At 39.8% G+C, this 25,539-nt stretch overlaps 2 protein-coding genes across 2 annotated transcripts in view; one reads left to right on the top strand and one right to left on the bottom strand.

The window, feature by feature from the left end:
- The first annotated feature begins 717 nt into the window (after nt 1-717).
- Nucleotides 718-25,539, top strand: part of LOC140231002 (betaine--homocysteine S-methyltransferase 1-like) — a 29,564-nt gene continuing 4,742 nt past the window's right edge. The window contains exons 1-6 of the mRNA XM_072311152.1: nt 718-891; nt 9,356-9,497; nt 13,434-13,552; nt 16,614-16,817; nt 21,508-21,655; nt 23,478-23,660. Of these exons, the coding sequence (XP_072167253.1) occupies nt 865-891; nt 9,356-9,497; nt 13,434-13,552; nt 16,614-16,817; nt 21,508-21,655; nt 23,478-23,660 (823 nt within the window). The 5' untranslated portion in view covers nt 718-864. The remainder of the gene's footprint in view (nt 892-9,355; nt 9,498-13,433; nt 13,553-16,613; nt 16,818-21,507; nt 21,656-23,477; nt 23,661-25,539) is intronic.
- Nucleotides 9,385-25,539, bottom strand: part of LOC140231003 (E3 ubiquitin-protein ligase CCNB1IP1-like) — a 36,254-nt gene continuing 20,099 nt past the window's right edge. The window contains exon 11 of the mRNA XM_072311153.1: nt 9,385-9,535. Within this exon, the coding sequence (XP_072167254.1) occupies nt 9,499-9,535 (37 nt within the window). The 3' untranslated portion in view covers nt 9,385-9,498. The remainder of the gene's footprint in view (nt 9,536-25,539) is intronic.

The following is a 25,539-nucleotide window of genomic DNA, read 5'->3' as shown; positions in this document are numbered from 1 at the left end:
AGGGCTGCATGCAAATCAAGCAATGCTTAAGCTGTAGCCCTTCTGCGTTATTCATTGCATCACTTATGTTCTGTTGTACATTGTAAAGGCAATGAAGAAACTGTATTGCTGTACATTCTAAAGGTAATGAAGAAACTTACCTTGTTAGCACTTAATGTTTATGTATATCCATTTATATGTATGGTACCAACAATGTATATGATATATGTGTATGTATCTGCATAAGCAATGATATAATGCAGGAACCAATAAATCAAATCAAATCAAATCAAATCAAATCAAATCAAATAAAGAGCTGGGAAATGTGTAATTAAATTGAACAGGAATGTTATTTCACTGTCTTGATGACTGACACCTCCCTGGTGAACATTAAAATTACAAAGTGCATGTGCCTAGTCACTGGAGAGATCGACACAATCAAGGTGCTGTGAATTTGTCAAAACAAAACAAAAACATACAACCCCTGATCAATATACCCGCAGAAATCATAATATAAAACAACTTTTGCCCAACTTTGTACGTATTATTTCTGGGAGTGTCAACTTTAACCACACATGGCGTGCCATAAGAGTCGCGTGTTTACTACGTTTATTTTGCACACGTTACTAGAAAAAAGGAGGAGCTTGTTGTTTACGCGGTTTGCATTACATGCTTCTGTTCAGCGGTTGTCGGTCGCCGTACCATTTATGTTGTTCTTTTCTAACTAGCTAGGTAGAGCTTTCATCCATTGTGATCCAGGCAACTCGCGCGCGGAATCTTGCTATCTTTGTGAGCTAGAGTGCCACGCCATTCTCCATCACCTGTTTAATTATTGCTCCAACATCTTCTGTTGAGGTTGAGTAGACACAATCACCAGAATTGACAATGTCGGATGCCAAGAAACCCAGGACTGTAAGTGCTAATTTCTCGTTTACTTTATGCCTTATTTACTAGTATAATGTCTCTCCTCAACAAGTTCAGCGCTGCACCGGACTGCATCTGCTCTTTTAAGTTTTTGGCAAAGGCTTATCAGGGAGGTACCGAGGTGGTAGGAGGACTTACCCTGGTAGTTTTATGCTTCACTCCACACACTGACACTGTGTTAGTTAGAGTCGGAGAAAAGACAAAATGGCTTCAGTCGCCCTCTGAGCTGTGCCGGGTGGGGTCTAGATACCCGAGTTGTTTGGGGATAACCTTTTTGAATAAACTAAATTGGTCTAACGTGGTTAGATCTAGAACTAGTCTAGCTAGTTTATGATCAGAAAGGGCTCACATGAAAGAAACATCATTTTCCTTGTAATTATGATTATGACTCCCGAGTCCAAACATTGTTACACAGGTCTAACGTTAGACCTCAACTTAAAGTGAAAACAAAGTTCTGGTAAGGGCTTGAGAACCCGTCTGGCACCATTTCATGTTTGCTTGCAATATATTGAAAGAGTCTACAAAGAAACTTACCTGGCTGATGCGGTTTGCCGGAATGATGAGTCGTTTTGGAGCTATTTTGAGAAAAATAATAAAAGTCAGTAGACCGACTTTTATTCCAGAAGGCTCCAGACTAACTCGGTCTCAGGGAAAACTCGTCCCTATTTCAGACAATTTACACACAGTTCGTGATCGCCATGTTCATCAGTACTCTAACGTAATTAGATCTATATAGGCCTACTAGTAAACGGGTACCAAACGAGGCCTTACTGAGCAGACAGGAAAGTGCGTGCTAATCCTGTACAAAACAAATGGACAGCGCGCGGTCCTCAAGCCTACACTAGTATACGCACATCACCTCAGTTGCTGAGACGCGCGGTCTTTGAAGTTTTTGTTGTTGTTTATCAAGCGTCTTTGATTGTTTTTAGAGGTGCTTGAGAGGCGCACACTAATTTTGCATGCACGCCAAAGAGGTTTTTGATGAGCGTAACAACTCGGACCATTACTGTGAGTAGCCAGAACGCTACAATGTAGTTTATACAGGCCGCTCCCATATTATATGCATAGTACAACACTGTACAATCCAGAGGGACAACCAATACAACTCATCCCGCCGTCAAGCAAAGCGAGGCCGAGTTATCCCCGAGTCCGAGTCTAGCCTGATCCCGTTTGGGTATTAATTGAAGTTCTGAGACTGAACGTTTTTGGTTAATATTTCCCATTTTCGTCGTTACGCATCGAATATCTTGTTATTACAGCGTTATTCCACACATTTCCTAGGCATATGTTCACATTTTGGAGCAAAATTTGACAACTTTTGCAGGCGTACCAGAACTTTTTGGGGGCTTTAAAGGGACTGTGCAGTAGCCTACCTACTGGTTGAGGTGGGGATTCAGGTTTAGATTTTCTATAGCATTCCTAAGTGAGATAATAAATAAATGAGAAACCTCTAATGTCGTTATGAATATGAAAGAGCATGTGATTTTAAGAAGGATTCAACATTTATTTGATGAAAATTGGTTTTCAAATGGCTGAGATGTCCAAAAAAAGTGATAATAATGAAAGGCGACAGGCCATTTGGGCCCATACCTTTTCTTATCTCTTTGTTTCACCTTGTTTTTGAATATCTCGGCCATTTCAGAGCCGATTTTCATCAAATATTAAAACTTTTGATACCCCTTAGAATTGCATGCTCTTTGACATCTCGTAGAGTGGTTTCTGAATATCTTGCAAAACATTAGGCTAAATCCTCACCTCAACCAGAACTGTACACTCACCCTTTAAAGGGACTAGGTCTAGGTCTATACAGTACTGTTGAGGTGAGGATTCAGTTTTATAACATTTGTGTGTGTGTGAGAGATAATGAGAAACCTCCTATGAAATATGAAAGAGCATGTAATTTCAAGAAGGATTCAACATTTGTTTGATGAAAATTGGCCTTGAAATGGCCAAGATATCCAAAAAAGCGATCCTAATAAAATTGACAGGCCACGACTTTTATTATTACTTTTTTGTTCTTCCTTGTTTTTAGATATCTCAGTCATTTCCAAACCAATTTTCATCAAATAAACTTTTAATTCCCCTTAGAATTGTAAAGTTATGCTCTGTAACATTTCATCGAGTGGTTTTTATTAAATAAAGCTAACTGCGAACAGCCCGAACCCCGAACGCAAAGCGTTCCCTCCCACAGTGCACGGAGCGTGTACAAGGAGTGCCCGGGATTAGCCTACAGCCTACTCAGTAAAACTCAAAAAGTCATTATTTTTGGGCATAGCATCAAGTGACATAAATTGGGTTTTGTGGACTTGTATGTAACCTAAATAGATGGGTTCACTTGTCATCACCATGGACATGGAATCATGATTTTGAGAGGGGAGTGGGTCTGTTTATAGTTTTACTTTTACATAAGATTGTAAAAACGAAAGTCGGATGCATGCATTAGACATTTCCATTCGTATGGTATTGTCAACCTAAATCTGCATGGCATTTATTGGAATAGCAAGCAGTGTCAAGAATGGACCACTGGGCTATATATTTAGCCTTTGTCAACAGTGGATAAGGGCCCTCCCATTGTATTGTTTGTGGAGATTTCAAGAATTAAGAGGAAGCACAGGCAGAGCTAGAGATTGAGAGTGATGGGAGAAGAGTCAATCCAGGCACCAGGGAGAGCCAAGACCAAGCATGAAGGCCAAAGCTGAATGGAAAACTGCCCAATTTCTTAATGTACTGGGTATTCCTTTCATTTAATATCTATTTTGTTGATTTAATGAATAGCATATATATTCTATACCTATATAGTAGGAAAAATCTCAAATAAATCTGCAACAGAGCACTGACTGCAGAAGCTCATTCATATACATGGTGTACAGGATATGTGACTGCCCAGCTCAAAACAGTCAAAACCCACCAAAAAAAAAAAAAGAAGACACGCTGACCTTTTTTTTTTGCCTTTTTTTTTTTTTTTTTTTTGGTGTTTTTTACATAGAGGTACCAGTACGCTTTAAACTGAGCTAAAAAAGAAAAAAAGATATAGGTCCTGTAACTTGCTAAAATTGGAGTATTCAAAAAGTGACTGAAATCAGATAGTTCTGTTAATATTATTATTATTATTATTATTATTATTATTATTATTATTATTATTTTGACAGCAGGTAGAGAAAAGATTAACTCTTCAGGTATAGATAATTGTACAAATTTGAGTTACTTCTTAGTCAACTTTAAAGACATAACCAGGGCCCCATTTCATAATAGATGCTAGGATAGCAACTCTTGCTGGAGTGGCAACTTCCAATACCAACAACCAATCAGGAAGCTGGATTCTTGTTGTTGCCATGACAATTGACATACCAGCAAGAGTTGTTATCATATCAACTTTTTATGAAATGGGCCCCAGGTGTTTTGGTCATTTTCAAAGAATTCTGATCTACCAGTACTTTAGGTTTTAAGTGGAGTGGTCACACATGTTACAATGTAGGCCTAGATATGTGTTTTACACAAGTTATAAATGGCAGATAGGCAAATCAAGTAATTCATTGGTTGAAGTGATCAACTGATCATACTCCTCAGTGACTGACTTGTTCCATTGGAGTGGTTTAAACCTTTTTTCCCCAGTCAGGAATGATTATCAAATTAGAGATTTTGAAAGGCCCTATCAACAGCATAAAATCACTTTTAAATGCAGTACACTGTACCTGGTAGGCTGTTGTGAATGTTTCAGTAGGCCTGTACATACTTATGATGAAGGATGGTCACAGCCTTGGTCAGGTAACTTTTCTTAAATTGATCTTGCTTTATTTGTTTAAAGAGGTATATCCCTCTTCTTCACAAGATGCTCAACTTCCCAGAAAGTTTGTAAAGGACATACACTGTATCTATCGTACAAAATCAATGTATTTCAATGGATATTTTGTTTGAAAAAAAAGTGAAGTCTTTTACCAGTGTCAACATCTTATTGACTGTGAAATGATTTAGGTGCTTGCTGAAAACTCATTCAGCACATGTCTAAATCAAAATGCAGAAATTTCCAGGAAATGAAACAGTAAAAATTTCAGGATTCCTGAAGTTGCATCGAAAGTTGCCTGCATAAAAGAGGTCCTGCTTCATTGAAGCAAGACCTTTTTCATGCAGGAAATGTTTTTTTTTTTTATCAATGAGCTTCTTTGTTCTACCAGGTGGAACACTTTCCTGGTTTTATGCTTCGAAGTACAGCAAGACACCATTTTACAGGTGGGTATTTCCATGAAGTTGGGGCAGTGTCCATGTAGCATCGTGATATTTAAAAAATACATTTCAGCATAACTCAATATTGATTACGCTATACATTTATTGTTTGTAGGCTTTAAATTTGCATTGAGGCCACACATTTTCCTGGAAATTTTGTGCCATTCAGAGTCAATTTTGATGAAGTTAATATCAAACAATATGTTAATATTAAACAGTGTCCTGTAGCATTGTGACATGTCCATGTAGCATCGTGATATTTTAAAATTTGGTCCTAAGAGACAAATTATGGCAATTAGCTTGACCAAAATTTGATGCAATATGCATACATATTTACAAGATATGAATGAGATAGCTAAATATCTCAAATTTCCTGTACACAGTTTTGATTTTAAAAGAAAATTACAAAATGTATCACGATGCTATGCGGTGTCCTTTTTTGTGACATTTGGTGGACACCGCGTATCATAGTGACACGTGTAATTTTCTTGTAAAAGTAAAACTGTGGAAAGGAGAGTTAAGATATTTAGCTATCTGACTAATCTAGTAATTATGCATATTGTATCAAATTTTGGTCAAGCTAATTGCATTAATTTTTTTTTTAGGACCAGATTTTAACTATCACTATGCTACAGGACACTGTTACATTTCGTTTTAATAACTTCATCAAAATTGAGTCTGAATGGCACAAAATTTCCAGGAAAATGTATGGTCTCAATACAAATGTAAAGCCTAGAGAAACAATAATATATGTATAGCATAATTAGTACCAGTGGTATTGAGTTATGCTATTAAAATGTCACACTTGGTGCCCCAACTTCACAGAATTACCCATGTACAGCACCATGGTAACATGAGATATACCAGTATACCATTCAGTGTGAGTGGGTGTGGTGTTTGCCTGGACAGTCCCACAGATGAGCAGACAATTGAAGTAAAGCATGACCTGCGATCTGAAACGTCAAGCAGATTTGTGTGCACAGTCAGCTAGGCCTATAACCAGGGAGATGGGAAGAGAGTGGCTCCCACCTCCCTGTCTATACCGAATGTGAAGTTCATGTGCATTATCTCAACTTGACCTGCTGAAGCAACCTCCATAGGCCATTTGCTAATTGAAATTCCTCTTAATGTTCATGGAAAGATTGAGGCACGAGGCCACTTTCAGGTACATACATGTATAAACATCATATTGTACAGTATGTCAATATTACAGTAAATCAGTCAGATGTTGTGATCATGTTAGGATGCAGGATGGGATGCCTGTATAAAAGAAAGTGAAGAAATTCATAAAATATTTCAGATCTTTCAATGGAAACTGTGCAATGCAGTAATCAATAGACTAACATTTAGATGAGACATTTGAATTTGATACATGATGATTGCTTGATACAATACACCACATTTTTTTTTTTTTTGTACAGGTATTAGTTTTTCATGCATTACTTGTAGGGCAATTTCGTAAGTGGTTGGTTGCATGATTAAAAAAAGGAAATAACCCTTCAGAGAGGAGTTGGGGATATATCCTACCTTTGAGATGATACAAGGCATAACGTTCTATAGGAGGCAGTCTTTATTTTAAATTTTGCAAGTGGATTAAAATTAAGAAAATCGTAACTGTGCAAAATACTTGATATCGTGTACACAGCGATTGGCATTAATACAACCTGTATTGCACAAAGTGGCTTTATGCTGGGGAGGTTGGAGGAGACTGGTAGAAAGCGCTAATGTGTTGTCGGTGATCCCTGGTGATAGTGCAACTTGGCATGAAGCCAGAAGGCCAAGGCATTATTATATTTTTTTTGTCTGTTTTTTTTTTTTTTCTCTCTCCCTAATGGTTTGGGTTTGGTGGCTGGGTAAAACTGGTTCTGGCTGGATTGGTACATGTACGTGTATGCTTGAGATACTCGGGACTGATGAAAAGTTTGTTTGTACCATGTGTTAGTGTTTGGCAGAGCTCTGTTGAGCAAATTTCCTGTAATGAGAGCAGTAATAGTGTAATTGATAAAGGAGGAAATAAATCTTTGACCATAGAATAATCCTCAATATAGATATTGAGACCAAAAAAAAAAAAAGATAGGAAACTGAAAGTAAGAGAACATGCTCGTATTAAAATCTATGGTGCCACTGAGGAAATAGATAAGCTATGGTCATAGACTGGACTTTGGAGAGGTCAAGGAAGTACTACAGACCAGTACAATGGTACAAAGTTCATTTTCTTATCTTTTTGTGGGCTGTTGTGTATAGGGCTATACCCTACATGACATATTCTTAGACTGCGAAGCATGAGTCAGCACTTTTGAAAAGAAAAACCTTAGTCAAAGTCATCTACCTTTTTGTAGAAGTGTCTATGCTAGAAATGCATGCAGTACAGCAAAGTTGTCAAGAAGTTGATGTGAATATTATGAGAAGGCTGTGGCTATAATGTTTTATGTACTGTTGCATATTGCAACGCTGTCTGGTCCAAAAGGTCTTTGACCAGTAAAAATCACTGTTGGACCAGAAACTTTTGTAGGAATGGATCAGTGAAAAAAAGGAAAAACTGGGTACATCTTGGCCCGACAGAAAGGTTGGACCATAAAAAAAAAAAAAATGGGTTTATGTGCAGCCTTGCAGATTGGGACTTATTGATCAGTTAAATTGTCTCCATTGTGAAAATCAGCGAGTTTGAGGGAAAAATTTGGATGTTTGCAAGCCGCAGACTCACCAGGCTAGCAAAGATGACAAAGAGAGGTTCAAGCAGAGTTCAAAATCCAGAGATAAGTTTGTTTAAATTCTAGGAGGGATTTAGGAGGGAATGCTGTGTAAAGAAAGATCAGACTGCATGTTGAGCATTATCTAAATATTTGCTAGTAACAATTACTAGTAATTTATATCAAGCTACCAGCATAATTTCACCATTGGATTTAATGTAATGCTGAAGGACAACAGTGCCATGAATGATTGAGTTTGAGCTGGATCATCCCAGGCTGCACAGACAAATGAGTAAGGGTGTGCGAAACATTATTTTAATGTTTCCATCCTGAAGGATGCCGGAGGTACTGACTCTCGTGCTTTAGGGTTGTAGTCATCTCAGATATTGTTGCACTGTAATAAAAACTATTCTTTGGATTTCCTGGTACTTCGCCGAGGTCTAGAATGTACAACAAACTGTACAACATACACTAGATTATATTCAAGGCAAAAACTATCAAGATTAAGGGTCAAAGTCATTGAATTTTTGCCAAACATCATTTTTGACATATAATTCATACATCTTTTGATATGGTAATGACATTTGATCGGAAGGAAAGAAAGAGGAAGTAGAAATAATACAATTTGGATTGTTCACAAATGATAGTGGTGAAAGGTTGGAAGGTAGGTACCGTATATGAATTTGTACAAGAGAAACACACCTACACAAACAAACAATTCCAGTGAGTATGTTAGCCATGTACACACAAATACATTTACAGTAGTAATTTAGGATACAATTTTACTTGTACTGGGTGTAAGTAATTGACAGTTATTTGTTTGAAAGGTCACAATTCCACAAGATTAAAGATCAGGCCTGCAAGGTACATATAGGCCTACTTCTTTGGCCATTTCCAGCCATTATTTCAGTTAGGAATGTTAAGGCATGTTTTGTGCGAAGGGTAGCAATTTAACGAATAGGGTCTACAGTCATGTAGTCCATGATTTACTTGAACAAGATAGTGGTGATAAGCCACTGTATTCAGTGAAAAAAGGACACATTCCAGCAGAAACTTCAGTAAGGAATGCCTAGTTCTATTATGTATAATTCTATAGAAGGAAGCATAGAAACTGGTCCACCATGAATTGCCCTAAACCCCTGGGGTGAAGGTGAAGGTCAGTATCACCAACTGTAGTGAAAGATTTCTTTTTTTTTTTTTTTTTTTTAGGCCACATAATTTTCTCTGGGAAAATTCCAATAATGTTGTTTGGTGCTGGTATACCAGATGTAATATGCTCAAAAATGTATTCTTTGTGAAGAGAGGGTTAAGACTCAATCCTCTATCAGTAGTGGAGGTTAATGCGCTTCATCAAAATGTGAATGAAGGGTCATGTTCATGTGACAAACATGATGATTACATTTTGATGAAAGAGAAGGCTTTCCAAGAGTCAACTGCAGGCTGGAGTGGAATTGTCCAAGTACATGCCTGTCAAGGGTGGCAAAACTCTGGTGTTAGCAAGCATGATGGTCCTAATACCCTGGATTTGTGTTGCTTTTCAGGACCGACGGGGTCTGCTTGAGCGTCTGGATGGTGGGGAAGTTGTCGTTGGAGATGGAGGCTACGTCTTTGCACTGGAGAAGAGAGGCTACGTGAAGGCAGGACCATGGACCCCTGAAGCCACTGTGGAGTATCCAGAAGCAGGTCAGTTTCCCTTCCCACTGCTCCTGGCAAATGGATACCTAACAATAATAACATGGCAGACACAGTTAATTCATCCATATTTGCAGTATTATTTCAAGGATGTCATTTCAATCTCTAATGTCTGAAGACATAACTTCATTTATATATTAACTTCTAGCTGCCTCCGAGATTTGATGAGTCTCTGTGTGGAGTTCATACAGGGCACACCAGGTTGGCATTGGACTCGGTACTTTATCATTTTCACTAAACACGAGAAGACTAACAGATGATGAAATTCATAGCATTATATTGAGAAGCCTAAATGATGCATGATGTATGTGCACTTTTTTGCTATTTTAATTTTTTGGAAGGGAGTCAAGGGAAGCCATTTAAAAAGGGGGAGTTAATTTAGTATGAATGATATCTGTGGAGAAGCTGTGTCTACTGTCAGGTATTAGAAAGAGAGAAAAAAAAGAAAGAAAAAAAAAGTAACAGTCTAGTATTTGGTGTAAGTTTGAATACAGATCCTAATGTAGACACAAGAAATAACACCAGACCAAAATCCAAGTGTTCATTCCTTTTCTTGTGTTTATTGAGGAAATGATTCATAACATCAGAGCATAATCACAGCATTGGCACTCCAATAAGTGTAGGCATGCATCAGCGTATACACAAAGGATATAGATTAAAACAAAAAGAGATTGAAGTAGAAATTTGTCAAGATGACAAATTAGGCGATCCTTTTGAAGTGTGAAAGGACGTTGTTGATTGAGGGGTTAACATATCGAGCTGAAAAAAAAAAACATTGACTAAGGATTAATGATCTGCTAGTCATGTCAAGTAGGATGACCAAAAAACAACAGCAACAGCAACTAAATGCCATCAATTTAACACATAGAATGGGCAAATATTATGGTGGCATCATAAAAAAAAAAATGTCACTACGATGGATATTCATAAACTATAACAAAGTGAAATTGACATTTGACCCAAATTTGCAAAATGTAGAGCATCTGATTAAGATGTTATTTTATAAAATAATTAATCTGATATTGTTTGAATAAGTGCAAAATAGAGCAGTCTGCCAGGGAGGTATAAAATAGTATCCAATAGGAAAAGAATATTTGCCCTTTTACCCTCGATTCCATAGTCATTAGCTCTTCTGAGTTGCCAAAGTATTCATGTCAGGAGAAAAAGCTGGGAAGAGCAATGAGATCCTCTCTCTATCTAAATGTTCCCATTGCTTCACATACCCCCACTCCACCTTTACCTTACATTTTGAATTGACAACTCAACTATAGATGCATTTGAACTGACTTTTAGTTCTTTCAAAACAGTATGTAAAGGCACCTGATGTTACCCATGTTGGTTGGAAGTGTCATCATTTGACAAATGTGTCAATTTTTCTCTTGGAGCTATTAATGTTCTACTTTTCCATTGTCACTTTCACCCTTTTCACAGAGCTGAGCTGGGTTCAGGCCATGCTTTCTAATAGTTTTTTTTTTTGTTTTTTCATGCCTCCGCCACGAAGTGGTGCCGGAGGCAGCCGGAGGCATTATGTTTACGGGTTGTCTGTCCTTACGTCCGTCCGCCCGTAATGAATTTTGTGGACAGCGTAACTAAGAAACCTTTTGAGGTATCCTTATGGAACTTGGCATGTACAGTGTATGTCTATTAGGGGTTGAAGCTGTGCTTATCAACTTTTGGGTGCACATGCTCAAGGTCAAAGGTCAAAAGATCAAGATCAAATGCTCAAAATTTCACTAATTTCCCCCATATCTATGCAAAACCTGAAGATATTTTCTTGAAACTTAGTGTATACACATGTATTACCCAATTAAGATTCTCTGATGAAAGTTTGGGGTCGTAAGGTCAAAGGTCAAAAGGGCAAGTAAAAATGTTAGAATTTCACTTTTTTCTCCATATCTTGGAAATGGTTCAAGGTATCTTCATGGAACATAGTATATATGCATGTACTGACTGGCAGTGATTATCTAGGGAATTTTGGGTTCATGGGGTCAAAGGTCAAGGGTAACACTTCAAATTTGTACTATTTCCCTCATATTTATACTATGCGGGGAGGATTTTTTTTTTTTTTTTTTTAACTTGGTGTATTTATGCTTAACCCAATAGAGATTCTTTGGGAAGTTTTTTTTTTTTTTTTGAAAAAAGGTCAAAGGTCAAAAGGTCAGAAACTTAGTCCATATTTATGCATGTTCTGCCTGACAATAATTCTCTTATAAATTTTAGGGTCAAAGGTCAAGGGTCAAAGGCCAGATGGAAATGGTAGCAATTTACTATTCAATACAGAAATTGCACTTTTTCTCCGTACCTTGAAAATTACTCAATACATAAACTTATGAAAGGGTCAAAGTCAAGTAAAAGTCCTAAAATCCCCAAATACATGCTCTCTCAGTCATCCAATTAAACCTAGGTCAAGGAAGGTGAACAGTTAACACATTTGTGACAAACATGTCATTTTAATATTTTGCCAATTTTGTGAAAATGTAATCACACATTGTCGACATGTACTGTAGACCTATAGGAGAATCATGCATTATTTCGGAGGCATACCAGTCGCCATAGTGACATTTCTAGTTTTTGTTTTTTGTTTTTTTTTGTTTTTTTGTTTTTTTAATTCTGTCATAGAGTAAACATTGTACACATACATTACATCCATCAACATTTGTATCTAGTTGAACAGTTGTCTTAACTCCGACTTAAACCTCCCGAAAGTTATTCAAAGAAGATCAAATTAATGAAGAGAGGGAAATATGGTATATGATAGTTTTTTAATTTTTTGTGTTTTTTTATGGTCTTGTTTATTCACCAGGGTTAAATTCTAGGTCTACTTCAGTTCCTAGGGCATTATACTGCATGAGACAATATAATTAAGACTTTACAAGTTTGATATTGTATTGCAACATGGAGGCAATATTACCTGTCACATGCTATGAGTTAGAGAAACGTGATATTGTATATTCTAGTTCCTTTCACCTTTTTGATAGTTCTGTAATGTTTTGGGCCTTTCATAGATCAAACAAATTCATCACTATCAGTGATGAGTGGTCATTTAGATTTTATTTCCTCCATTATACATGTTACATTCATTAATGTTTTGTGTTTGTTTATATGTTTGTTTTTGCACTGTGTGTGTTGCTCAGGGTGCAAAGAATTAAACACATTACTTTCTTAACGGATAATTCGACATTTGCAGCTTTTCACGATTCTTTGTAACAGACCAGATATTTTAACATCTATAGCAGTAACCATGACATTGACATCCACTGTGTGAATGGCTATCAGTTTCATATAATGTATAATTTTGAGTGTATTTTGATGCACAAATCCTCTACATTTTTTTTTTTTTTTTGTGCATGTTCAAATGTTAATAACCAAATGTCAGTTTTGGTCTTGATCACAAACTGTCAATGTTGAAATTGTGTTCATCAGTTCAGTTTTGTGTTCATACTTGTGTACTAACATCTCAGAATGGTTTGACCCGTGTCAAAGCAGATTTGCCTTTGAGTGTATGCGTGTGCTGAAATGTCTTTAACCCAGTTTCATGAATGTTATTCAGGGAGAAGAAAATTGAGAAAGAAGACATTCGTGGAGGAAGAGAATGAAGACCAAGAAAGAAGAATCATCTTGAAGAAGATAAGCAAAATCAAAGATGGCAGAGAAGTGGAGGGAAGCAGATGATCTCTTGTGAAGGTAAAGAATGATGATATTTTGTCTGTTACGAGTGACACCAAACGATGGCAGAGTGAGGTAAAGTCTAGAATGTTAGCAGTAAGTATCAAGTAGCTTTTTGCACCTTTTGATCACTATCATTTCATTTCACCCAGAGACCTCTAGCATGATTAAGTGAACGGCGCTGTGCATGTTTGCTGCTATCATGTCAGTTATGACATTACTGCTCTCATGGGTCAGTTTCACTTTGCCCTTCCCTTGCAGTGAGGCAGCTCTCGATAGAATACCTGCGAGCTGGGGCAGATGTGATCCAGGCATTTACCTTCTATGCAAGTGATGACAAATTGGAGAATCGTGCCAACAAATCACTAGAGAAGCACACAGTAAGTACTCCAGCAGTGAGAAGGCTTTTTGGCCAAGGGAAATGAAGTGGATACACCACTGGTTGATAAAGCACACAGTTCAGATTTTTTTTCTTTAGTCCAAGATGTGCAGGGATTCCACTTTAAGTGTTATTATTACTATTATTTCTGTATCTCTAGGTATTCAAGTTTGTTGCACATTTGTATCGGTTGTGTCAGGGCAGAGACACATAGGTACAGGATACACTATGATCTACCCATAAACTCAACACGAGTCTTTTCTATTCAATATCCCAAATTCTTACAAACAACAATTACAACATGTCAATGTCAGGGAAAAATTGACTTCTCCAATTTGATTAGCAGTTTTGATCAATGGAAAAATATAGCAGTTGTGTACAGTCCTATTAAAAAAACCTGCTACGCACAAAAAAATTTGTATGGCAGTCATATAATAACCTGTTTATAGGACGGACTGATTTGCTACAACATGCATTTCCCATAGACACCTGCATGAGTAGACCCGGGACTCGTCCTCAACGAGTTGAAAAAAAAATGCATAGCAAATTGTGATGTGATACCAGGAAAATTATTCCCTGTATGTGAAACAAAATATAAGAAAGTACACCTGAAAGCAAAGCGAAAGAAAGAAAGAATGAGCATGTTCAAAACCTACCTTATAAGAAATATTTGTTCTAATCATTGTGTTGTTAGAAAAGAGAGTGCTTAATACTGCACTCAAATCAACCTTTCAGGAATGTTCTTGCAAAATCCACACCTTCTGTATGCCCTCATATCTGACCAAACATCAAATGTTACTTTAATCCTAAAATAACATAAGGCATGATGGCTGTGACCTTGTACATAGGTACAAACTAGACCTCCATACATGCTTACATACACATAACACACGGTGCAGTTCAGGTTCATTTGAGGGCATTTTCTGAGTAAGCCATTTGCATCCTAGATACACTATCATAGGAGTGTACTATAGATGAGTGACTATGGCAATATGAAAATGTGTTGTGTCAGACAAAGCCAACATAGAAAGCATTATTGAGAGTTTACATCTCTAGTTTGATTAAAAATTACAATAAACAAGAATACACACACACTTTGTATACAGATGGCAAACATGAATCTGGATGGAAAAGTGTGATAGTACAACTGTAGGACACCCATTTTGAACAGGAAAAACTAACTCTCAAAGAAACCACAAGGCTTTGAATACTATAGAGCCTAAATCATTTTCTGGCATCAATTACATGTACTACTTCGTGCAATTTTGTAACAACATATTCATCCAGAACGCCATAGTTATTTAAACAGTATTTGTGAGATCCATTGTGTATGTCACTACCATTGCACACAGAGCTTTACATGTATGGGTGTGAGTGTATGTGTGTATTTGGTGTTTTAATTGTATGAAAGCACAATGCATTATTCAAAATATTCATCATATCCTGCATTTTGATGGGATGTTTTTATTTTATTTTTGTTGTGGTGTGCAATATCAGTGCACATCTGAACAGTTGTCATCAAGAGCAAATGCTGCTTCTATATAGATAGGTTCAGCATTTTCTTGTTAGCTCACCTGAGCCAAAGGCTCAAGTGAGCTATTGCGATCGCCCTTCGTCCGTCGTGCGTCGTGCGTAAACTTTTTACATTTTCATCTTCTTCTTGAAAACCCCAGGACCGATTTTCATCAAACTTGGCAGGTAGCATCCCTAGGGGGTCAGGAACTCAATTTGTTAAAATGGGCACCATGCCCCACCCAGGGGGCCCCCAGGGGGGCCCAAACCCCCAAAATTAAGGAATCTGTAAAAATCTTCTTCTCTACAACCAGAAGTGATAGAGCTAAGTTAATACTATGAGTTAGTACATTGATGACTGTAGTTTCAAGTTTGTTCATGGCAGGATCAGGGGTGCCCCCCTTGGGACCCAGGGGAGGGGGTGGGGAGGGGTTCTAATGGGACCTAAATTGTACATTTTCATCTTCTTCTTGAGAACCCCATGACCCATTTTCACCAAACTTGGCAGTAGCATCCCTAGGGGGTTAGGAACTCAATTTGTTAAAATGGGCACCATGCCCCACCCAGGGGGCCCCCAGGGGGGCAAAAACCCCCTAAATTAAGGAATCTTTAAAAATGTTCTTCTCTAGAACCAGAAGTGATGGAGCTAATTTAATACTATGAGTTAGTACATAGATGACTAGTTTCAAGTTTGTTCATGGCAGAATCAGGGGTGCCCCCCTTGGGACCCAGGGGAGGGGGATGAGGAGGGGTCTTAATGGGGCCTAAATTGTACATTTTTATCTTCTTCTTTAGAACCCTGTGCCCCATTTTCACCAAACTTGGCAGGTAGCATCCCTCAGGGGTTAGGATCTCAATTTACTAAAATGGGCACCATGCCCCACCCAGGGGGCCCCCAGGGGGGCCCAAACCCCCAAAATGAAGGAATCTTTAAAAATCTTCTCTAGAATCAGAAGTTATAGAGCTAAGATAATACTATGAGTGAGTACATTAATGACTGTAGTTTTGAGTTTGTTCATAGGAGATCCAGGGGTGCCCCTCTTGGAGGCAGGGGTGGGGGGGGGGTGGTTGGGAAGATCCAAACGGGGGCCTGAATTGTACATTTTCATCTTCTTCCTGAAAACCTCGTGATGGATTTTCGTCAAACTTGGCAGGTAGCATCCCTAGGGGGTCAGGATCTAAATTTATCAAAATGGGCACCATGCCCCACCCAGAGGGCCCCAGGGGGCCCCAATCCCCAATAATTAAGGAATCTTTAAAAATTTTGGCCCTTTATTGTACATTTTCATCTTCTACTTTAGAATGCCTGGTCAAATTTTGGTAGAGCTGTGAATAATTTAGATTAGTGACTGCGTGAAAGGTGAACTTGCGATACTCAGGTGAGCGCTAGACCCGCGGGTCTCTTGTCTTTTATTCCACCATCTCTTTTCATGGGACAGTCTTTCAGATTCGTAGTATTGTGCCTCACAATGCATTTCACATGACATCTTGCCTATGTATTTAACAATGGTTTATGTTTAGTCATTGCTTTGTTATTTGTTTATATTTAGGGTGCTCTTATCAACCAGAGGGCCTGTGAAATTGCCCGTGAAGTTGCTGAACTGGGCAACGGCAATGGGCCAGGGCTAATGGCAGGAGGAGTCTGCCAGACTCCTGCCTATCTTTCTGGCGGCACTAAGGAGCAGGTACAGGCAATTTTCCGCAAGCAGGCCGAGGTGTTCATCAACAATGATGTCGACTTCATGATTGCCGAGGTCAGTGCAAGTTGGGACTGAGCTGGTCCAAACCTCCTCTCTTTTATAGGCAAGCCTTTTGACTTTTTAGCTCACCTGAGCCAAAGGCTCAAGTGAGCTATTGCAATCGCTCTTTGTCCGGCGTGCGTTGTCTGTCGTACGTTGTGTGTAAACGTTTTACACTTTCATCTTCTTCTTGAGAACCCCTTGACCGATTTTCACCAAACTTGGCAGGTAGCATCCCTAGGGGATAAGATATCAATTTGTTCAAGTGGGCACCATACTCCACCTGGAGGGCTCTCGAAGGGCCCAAACCCCAAAATTAAGGAATCTTAAATCTTCTTCTCTAGAACCAGAAGTGATAGAGCTAAGTTAATATTATGAGTTAGTACATTGATGACTGTAGTTTCAAGTTTGTTAATGGCGGAATCAGGGGTGGGGAGGGGTCCTAATGAGGCCCAAATTGTACATTTTTATCTTTTTCTTGAAAATGCCATTATGATTTTTTTTCTTTTTAAATGAAGGTAGCATCCCTAGGGGGAAAGAATCTCATTCCCATCAAATGGGCACCATGCCCCACCTGGGGGGCTCCAGGGGTCCCCCCCCCCCCCCCAATAAGGAATCTTTACAAATTTTCTCTAGAACCAGAAGTGATTGAGCTAAGTTAATACAATGAGGAGTCAGTATATTGATGACTTTTGTTTCAAGTTTGTTCATGGGAGAATCAGGGGTGCCCCCCCCCCCCCGGGACCAAAGAAGTGGGTTGGGATGAGGGGGGGGGGGGGGTCCAAATGCGGGCCTTAATTGTTATCTTCTTGCTGAAAACAACATAGGCTGCGTTTATCATCTTTCCCCTGTTTAAAAAGGCCGTTTCCAAAGCCCTTTAGAAATGGTTTCCCAAATAGTTGCGTTTATCAACTCATCGCGAACATGGAAACTGGCCTTGTTACTGCGCACCTGCATTGTGCATTTTGACCCGAGGAGAAGGGATTATATATGGAAACACATGGTTCGTAACCGCAGTGCAAAGCCGTTTCAAAAAGCTTTGCATTTATCTCGCTTCAAACAAGTTTGTGGAAACCTGTTTCGGAAACCTGTTTCGGAAACCTGTTTCGGAAAGCACAAATTTGTGGTTTTCAAAAAGGCTTTCCAAACCCCATAATCAAAACAGCTTGGCATTTAGCATCTCGTTTATTAAAACTCCCTGAAAGCCATTTGGAAAACCCGTTTCTGCCGAGAAAATGTGTTCCATAATGGATTTTCACCAAACTTGGCAAGTAGCATTCCTAGGGGGATAAGATCTCAAAGTATTTGAATGGGCACCATGCTTTCCTTGGGGGCCCCAGGGGTCCAAACCTCCTAAATTAATGAATATTCAGTAATGTTTTTCTCTAGAATCAAAAGTGATAGGGCTTTAAGTCTTTTTTTTTTTTCAAAACTGCATAATCCAACATTCTATAAAGTACAGTGTACTTGGCAGGTATTTTTAGCTCACCTGAGCCGAAGGCTCAAGTGAGCTATTGCGATCGCTCTTCATCCGGCGTCCGTCCAAGTACATGACTGTAGTTTCAAGTTTGTTCATGGCGGAATTAGGGGTGCCCCCCTTGGGACCCAGGGGAGGGGGGTGGGGAGGGGTCCTAATGGGGCCCAAATTGTACATTTTCATCTTTTTCTTGAAAATGCCATTGTGAATTTTCCCCAAAATTGGCAGGTAGCATCCCTAGGGGGAAAGAATCTCGTTCCCATCAAATGAGCACCATGCCCCACCTGGAGGGCCCCAGGGGGCCTAAATTTTGACCAAAATTGTAAATTTTCATATTTTTCTTGAAAACCCTATCACAAATTTTCACCAAACTTGGCAGGTAGCATCTTTTGGGGGTAGAATCTCAATTCCATCAAATGGGCACCATACCCCACCAGGGGGCCCCAGGGGTCTCATCCCCCCCCCCCCCCCCCCCCCCCTCCTGTAAGGAATCTTTACAAATATTCTCTGGAAACAGAAGTGATTGAGCTAACTTGATACAATGAGTCAGTATATTGATGACTGTTGTTTCAAGTTTGTTCATGGGGAAATCAGGGGTGCCCTCCCCCCCCCCCCCCCCTCCCTTGGGACCCAAGGAAGCGGGATGGGATGGGGGGGATCCAAATGCGGGCCTAAATTTTCATCTTCTTGCTGAAAACAACATAATGGATTTTCACCAAACTTGGCAAGTAGCATTCCCATTGGGATAAGATTTCAAAGTGTTTGAATGGGCACCATGCTTTCCTGGGGGTCCCAGGGGGTCCAAACCTCCTAAATTAATGAGTATTCAATATATTTTTCTCTAGTTCTAATCAAAAGTGATAGGGCTTTAAGTCTCTTTTCCCAAAGCTGCATAATCCAACATTCTAAGAAGTACAGTGTACTTGGTAGGTATTTTACCATTGTGATGGAATATGTAATGGACCCAATGCCCCCACTCTCAAAGCTACCCCCACCATAAGTTTCCAATGTTCTCAGGTAAGAGTCTGCAAGAATGCATGGAAGGTGAACATGCGATACTCAGGTGAGCGCATGACCCCCGGGTCTCTTGTTACCAGTGTGATGGAATATGTAAACGGACACCATGCTCCCAGCTCTCAAAACTACCCCCACCATAAGACCCCGTTTACAGTGCGAGGCTCGGCCCAGCCCCGTTTCAGTGTAAACGTGCAAAAGGCCAAATGCGGGGCCAAAATTGGCCGCGCATTTGGCCTTGCTCTGGAGGTGGTATCGGCCGCGGCCGAGCCCGGCCTTTTCCCAGTGTAAACGCAAATTGGGCCAAATGCGCGGCCAATTTTAGTCTGGCTTCCGAACCCTCTGCCCGTACTATTTCGCTATTCAGGATATTAACCCCCTCAACGTTGAAAGCTACTATAGCTTAAGGTGGTTTTGTCCTGCAAAGGATTTTTCCTTCAGCAAAGGCCTTTGCCCGAACGGCGACTTTGTCGCCACGGAATCCAGTTGGCAAAGGGTCTGAAAACCAGACTATACCAAATTGCGTTTGTTTACAAGCAGAGCGCCACTACGACAAAGTATTGAAAGGTTTGAATTAAAAGCGCACCGAGCCCGGCAGTGTAAACAGACAAAATTGAGGGGCTCGGCCCCGCAATTGAGGCTGGGCTCGGCCGCGGCTCGGCCCAGCCCCGCACTGTAAACGGGGTCTAAGTTTCCAGTGTTTTCAGGTAAGAGTCTGCAAGAATGCATGATGGAAGGTGAACTTGCGATACTCGGGTGAGCGCGAGACCCCCGGGTCTCTTGTTTCAGTTCAAAGTAACTTCTTGGAGTGGGATGCATTTACTTCATATGGTGCATATAGTGTTACAACAGTATGCTTACAGTGAATAAAATATGTGACCAACAGATCACTAGGCATTGTAATATTAATATAATATGGCAGTATATAGTTCTAGTGAGGGCAATTTATGTTGTATCCCCCAAGAGTAGCCAGTTCATATTATTATTATTACCCATTTCAGGCATCTTCAGCAGTAACGTACAATCATTACAATGTAAACTTTTACAACTTTCCTTTAATAACAGATTTCCACTCGGTGCCAGCTCGAGCTCTACACCACTGCAACTTTATAATGCATGCACACATGCACAGCTCATCTGCTGTAAAAGTGGATATTTACGCGCAAGTAATTTTTCGCGCTCGACTGGGTTAGATGACTTTTGCGTGTTTTTAGTTCCACAGAATCGGGACACGCATTAGCGGAAGGAACATATGGTACGATGTGCAAAAATATTTGCGTTTTATTTTGGTGCTGGTTTCTGGAAGCGCGAAATGCATGCAAATTTCCACACAGTGAAAATATTTCCACTTTTACAGTATGTGGCAGGCATAACAGCCAGCTCGCACAGTGGCACAGTCGTCCTCTATTTTTACATGTTAATGCATGGAAATTTGCCCTCCGTCGCGAAATTCTGGCATGCTGTGCGTGTTACAGCCATGCACGCACAGTCACACGTATGCCTGATCAGAAGGCAGATGCAGATGTTAATGTATGGGAATTTGCCCACAGCAAATTTTCATCATCGGGAGCTCAAGTGCTCGGATGCTATATTCTCCTCTTTTTTAATGCGCAAGTCCTGTAGGCATTTGTAAAAGAGGGGAATACAATTTCATAGAACCACAGCTCAAACGTCAGATGTGGGTAATAATAATGAATACTTGAAGGAAATATGGTGCTGGCTGGCACCATAATGGCAAGGTTTAATTATAAATTGGCTGCATGGTCGAGCATATTGTTGTGCCATGGAGCAGTATTACTAAACAGCATTTCCATTCGGAATAGTCGTTGTTACACTATTGATCAACAAGTCCACTTATGAGTAACTTCGCAGTTCAGAGCGAGTTCTTCAAAATTTCTAGCAGTAACATGCACTTTTGCCAGACACAATAATGATAATGATCAAACATGCAGTGCTACAGATGTACCAAGTAGCATTATGTTCTACCACCATGGAAACCTTCAAGAAATATTAACTATGATGAGTAAAAGGCTTTTTCCACCATGCGAAATTGTTGGCACAAGACAAAGGCGTGTCATGTATCTTAATAACAAAAAGCTGGGGAAATCATAAGGCCATTCATGCCATCTCATGCTCAAAACTATCCACATCTTGTATGAATGCATTAATCATAGTAGTCTTTAAATGCTTTCCACTCATTTATGTACTTTTCAGTACTTCGAACATGTTGAAGAGGCGGAATGGGCCATTGAGGAGTTGAAGAAGACGGGTAAACCAATCGTGTGTTCGCTGTGCATCGGACCCGAGGGTGACATGCACAATGTTAGTGCTGCCGATTGTGCTGTCCGCATGGCCAATGCAGGTAGGTAGGAAACCCTGGTAAATACTTCTGAAAAATATGCACATAATCTGCAACCTCACTTCTCAACCTTTTTAAAACCCAATGCCTATTTTGGCTCTGACATTTGTTTTTTTAAGGCCCAGAAAGATAAGGTATGAATCCTTTTTATGTTTGGCTGACATCACAGCCCACCAGTTGAGAAGTGGGGATCTAGAAGATGTGCTTTAAAGCCAAAACATAGATCTGGTAAGCCTGCAAAATTGTCAAATTTCGCCCCAAAATGTATATGTATGCCTAAGAAATGTGTGGAATAACGCTGTAATGGCAAGATATTCGTTGGGTAACGACGAAAATGTGAAATAATAACCCAAAATGTTCGCATCTCAGAACTTCCCCGATCAGGGTCAGACTAACTCGGACTCGGGGACAACTCGGCCTCGTTTTGACGGCGGGGCCGAGTTGTCCCTCTGGATTATACAGTGCTGTACTATGGGAATGCTTCTCGTTCTGGCTGGTCACAGTTATTGGCCGAGTTGAAACAACGCGCGCATCAAAGAACCTCTTTGGCGCGCATGCAAAATTAATGTGCACCTATCAAGCGTCTATGTAGAGAATATGGTGATCACGAACTGCGTATAAATTGTCAGAAATAGGGCTGAGTTGTCCCTGAGACCGAGTTAACCTGGATCCTTCTGGAATAAAAGTCGATATACCGACTTTTACTTTCGATCTCAAAATATTCCAGAACAACTCGTCATCTTGGCAAATCGCGTCAGCCAGGTAAGTTTCTTGGTAGACTCTTTCGATATATTACAAACAAATATGAAATTGTGCCAGACGGGTTCTCAAACCCTTACCAAAAATATGTTTTCACTTTAAATATGATACAAATGCAATAGTTGCCTAAGAATGAATGGGCCTTGAACTTTGTTACATATCAAAAATCTCTCACAAGGAATTATTTGCAGTATGGTTGATTGTTAGAGTTCCTGGGAAATTGACTGCATTTTCAAAATTTGATCTCTAGGTATGAAAATGTTAAAGTGCAAGGCCCATTTCATTCTGGGCCACTGTAACATTTGTGCCATCTGGGCACTGTCCTCATGAGATTGGCTTTATCTAAATGATTAAAGGGTGTTGCCAGATTTGTTCATAAGTAAGGACAAGAAGAGAAATTCTAAAAAACCACTCAGGGTTCTTGGGTTGTGATGTAATACTTTTGAGCATTAGGGCTTATCTATACCCGAGGTAATGTTCTTTATGAAGAAGCATCCATCTTAGAAGAACCTGTTCAGGAATTGTAACACCAAAAGCAGATGTACAAAAGATGTGACAAATTCATCTACATTTTGCAAGTTTTATATCAAAGTGGAGATTCTGCAGTAAATGCATTTTATTATGAACAGCCATGCAATTAAAAATGATCAGGTGTAAAAGCAAAACAAAAATATGGTTCATTGTTTCAAGGTTCTTTCTCACAAGTTATAGCCTCACTGTGGTGGCAGCACACTGTAATCTGAAATACAGGCGACTCCCATTGTATGCATAGGAATGTCCTCGGGACCAGCAGTTTCCTTTCGTTATATTGACATTTCGTTCTAGCTGAACAGTGAAGTATGTATGTAAAAGAAGAATAGATGATAATTTTTAGACCTGAGCATTCACTTTGTTGGAACAAGAATTTTGTCATTTTATGACCATGTTCATTATAACGGAGATGCACTGTACAGTAGGACAATATTTATGAAGTTTTCATCCTTTTGTTTCAATTTGATGAATGTTCACCATCTTGGAGAAAGTGTACTTTCACTGATTGAAAAACAACATGTCTATTTTTGTGTAGGAGCCGATGTGGTCGGCATCAACTGCCACTTCGACCCCTTTGTCTGCCTGAAGGCGATAGCACAGATGAAGGAGGGTTTGGAGAAGGCAGGCATACAGCGTCATCTCATGCTCCAGCCCCTAGCTTTCTCCACCCCAGACTGTGGCAAGCAGGGCTTCATCGACCTGCCAGAGTTTCCATTTGGTAAGTGAGCCATGCACTTTCATTGCACTGATGGCAAATGCGAAAGCTACACAAAAATGAAAACAAAGTCTCTCACATCTTCAAAATTACTGTCAAGATTAAAGGGGAAGTCCGAACAGCCGTTTCCCGTGTAAAGAACAATATTTCATGAACCTATTACCCTTTTCCCGATGAGAAAAGACCATCAGATACATTTACTATGATTTTTTGAAAAAATAAGGTAATTCTTTGTGTTCGAATCCGTCGCGAGCAGCCCTTCGTACTATCTGTCCCAGGATGCATTGCGCGTGACGTATCAGGCTCAGTTTCCTCAGCTGAGAGCACCGCGAGCGCAGCCCAGCCACGCATCGATCTCCCATTGCACTGCTGACTGCGGCGCAGTATCTGCATGCCTGCCAAGGGACATGCATGCCTACCACAGGAGTCCGTACACCGTTTAGGAGTCATGTTGCCAAGCGCTGTATTCCTTTATTCAAATCATCTTCGATATATATATTCAAAATCCATCAAAGATTAATATAAAATAGTCGCAATTTTATGACATTTTCATTTTATTGAAATATTATATGTATTGTAATATTGCCGCACTTATTTCTGTCCATCCCATCATTTACATGTACATTCATTGGCTACTGTATTGTTGCCATCACAGTGATCAGGCATACATTTACAGAAGTACGTCTGCTGCTGCCAAATGCTATCACAATCCGCGATCGTTTTTTTTTTTTTTTTTACTTCCGAGTGTGAACAATCTGAGTTCAGTCTGTCAATTTCAGAATTATTGCCTCTCTTGTTGTCTGAGCCTGTTGAGTATGTCTGATGGTGGTAAATTACGACCGTATAACTTTGAACTGCGGAAGAAACGTAAGCGCCAGTGCCGCCGCCGGTGGGGAGTATGACGAGGCTGAATCGAGTAGTATTTGTAAGTTTTGACGTCAAAGTTGTCAATTCTAATATTGGAGAGCCATCTGGCGCACCTTTCCCGCTCATTTTCTGGTTTCGGAATGGCAAAGAAACTCTTCTTCTGGCCAAACGCTTGACACATTGGCATTTTCGCGTGCGAAGTGAAGCAGTAACATACACATGTTGATCATGCCGTGTGCATCCGCGGATCCGCTGCATGGCGCTGGCTGGAACCACACAGTACGCTACCGCTTGCTCGACCCGTATCGCCGTTGCTCATGCAGGGCTCCCCGAGCCAACTGATGCTCCAAACACAGAGCAATGTGCGGCTAATACGTCATGCCGTCACGTGATCTTTCTAGCCGGCGTACAGAAATTGAACAATTACGATTCAAAATTAGTGACGCGAAAAAATAAATTATGACGAGTTGGGAGGGTATTTTTTAATGAAACTTAGTCATTTTGGTCTTCGATTTATGTAGATTGTGGTGAAATTTAATCGAAATTGTCCGGACTTCTCCTTTAAATAGATCCCGATTCAGACATCAAACACTTCATGGTGCATAAAGGTTTACTGTGCTTGATGTAAAGTGTTGTGTATGCTTTTGATGTAAATGTTGAATGAAAAAATGTGTAATTTTACTAAGTTTATTTTCACAAAACTTTTGTCATTCAGAGTCATTTTCCATCAACCTACACCTGTGCCCTTCATGAAGCTTGCATTTTGTAATATCAAATAAGCAAATGCAATACAAAACTGGGGGGTACAGATTTCCAGATGCTGTGGTTGCTGCAAGTATATATATTTTATGCAACATTACATTCTGCACTAGGTCCACTTTTATTTGTGTGCTGTCTGGACCAGTGTTGATAAATGAAGCATATATAGGTTCCAATTACATAAGCATAAGTAGCACCCCATAGTTGTTTTTATGAAAATGTATTAATGAAAAGTGTCATGTCCTACATTATATCT

Source organism: Diadema setosum, chromosome 7 (genome assembly GCF_964275005.1).
Source record: "Diadema setosum chromosome 7, eeDiaSeto1, whole genome shotgun sequence".
Lineage (NCBI taxonomy): Eukaryota > Metazoa > Echinodermata > Echinoidea > Diadematoida > Diadematidae > Diadema > Diadema setosum.
The sequence above is the reverse complement of the archived record's forward strand: the minus strand, read 5'-3'. Positions and strand labels throughout refer to the sequence as shown.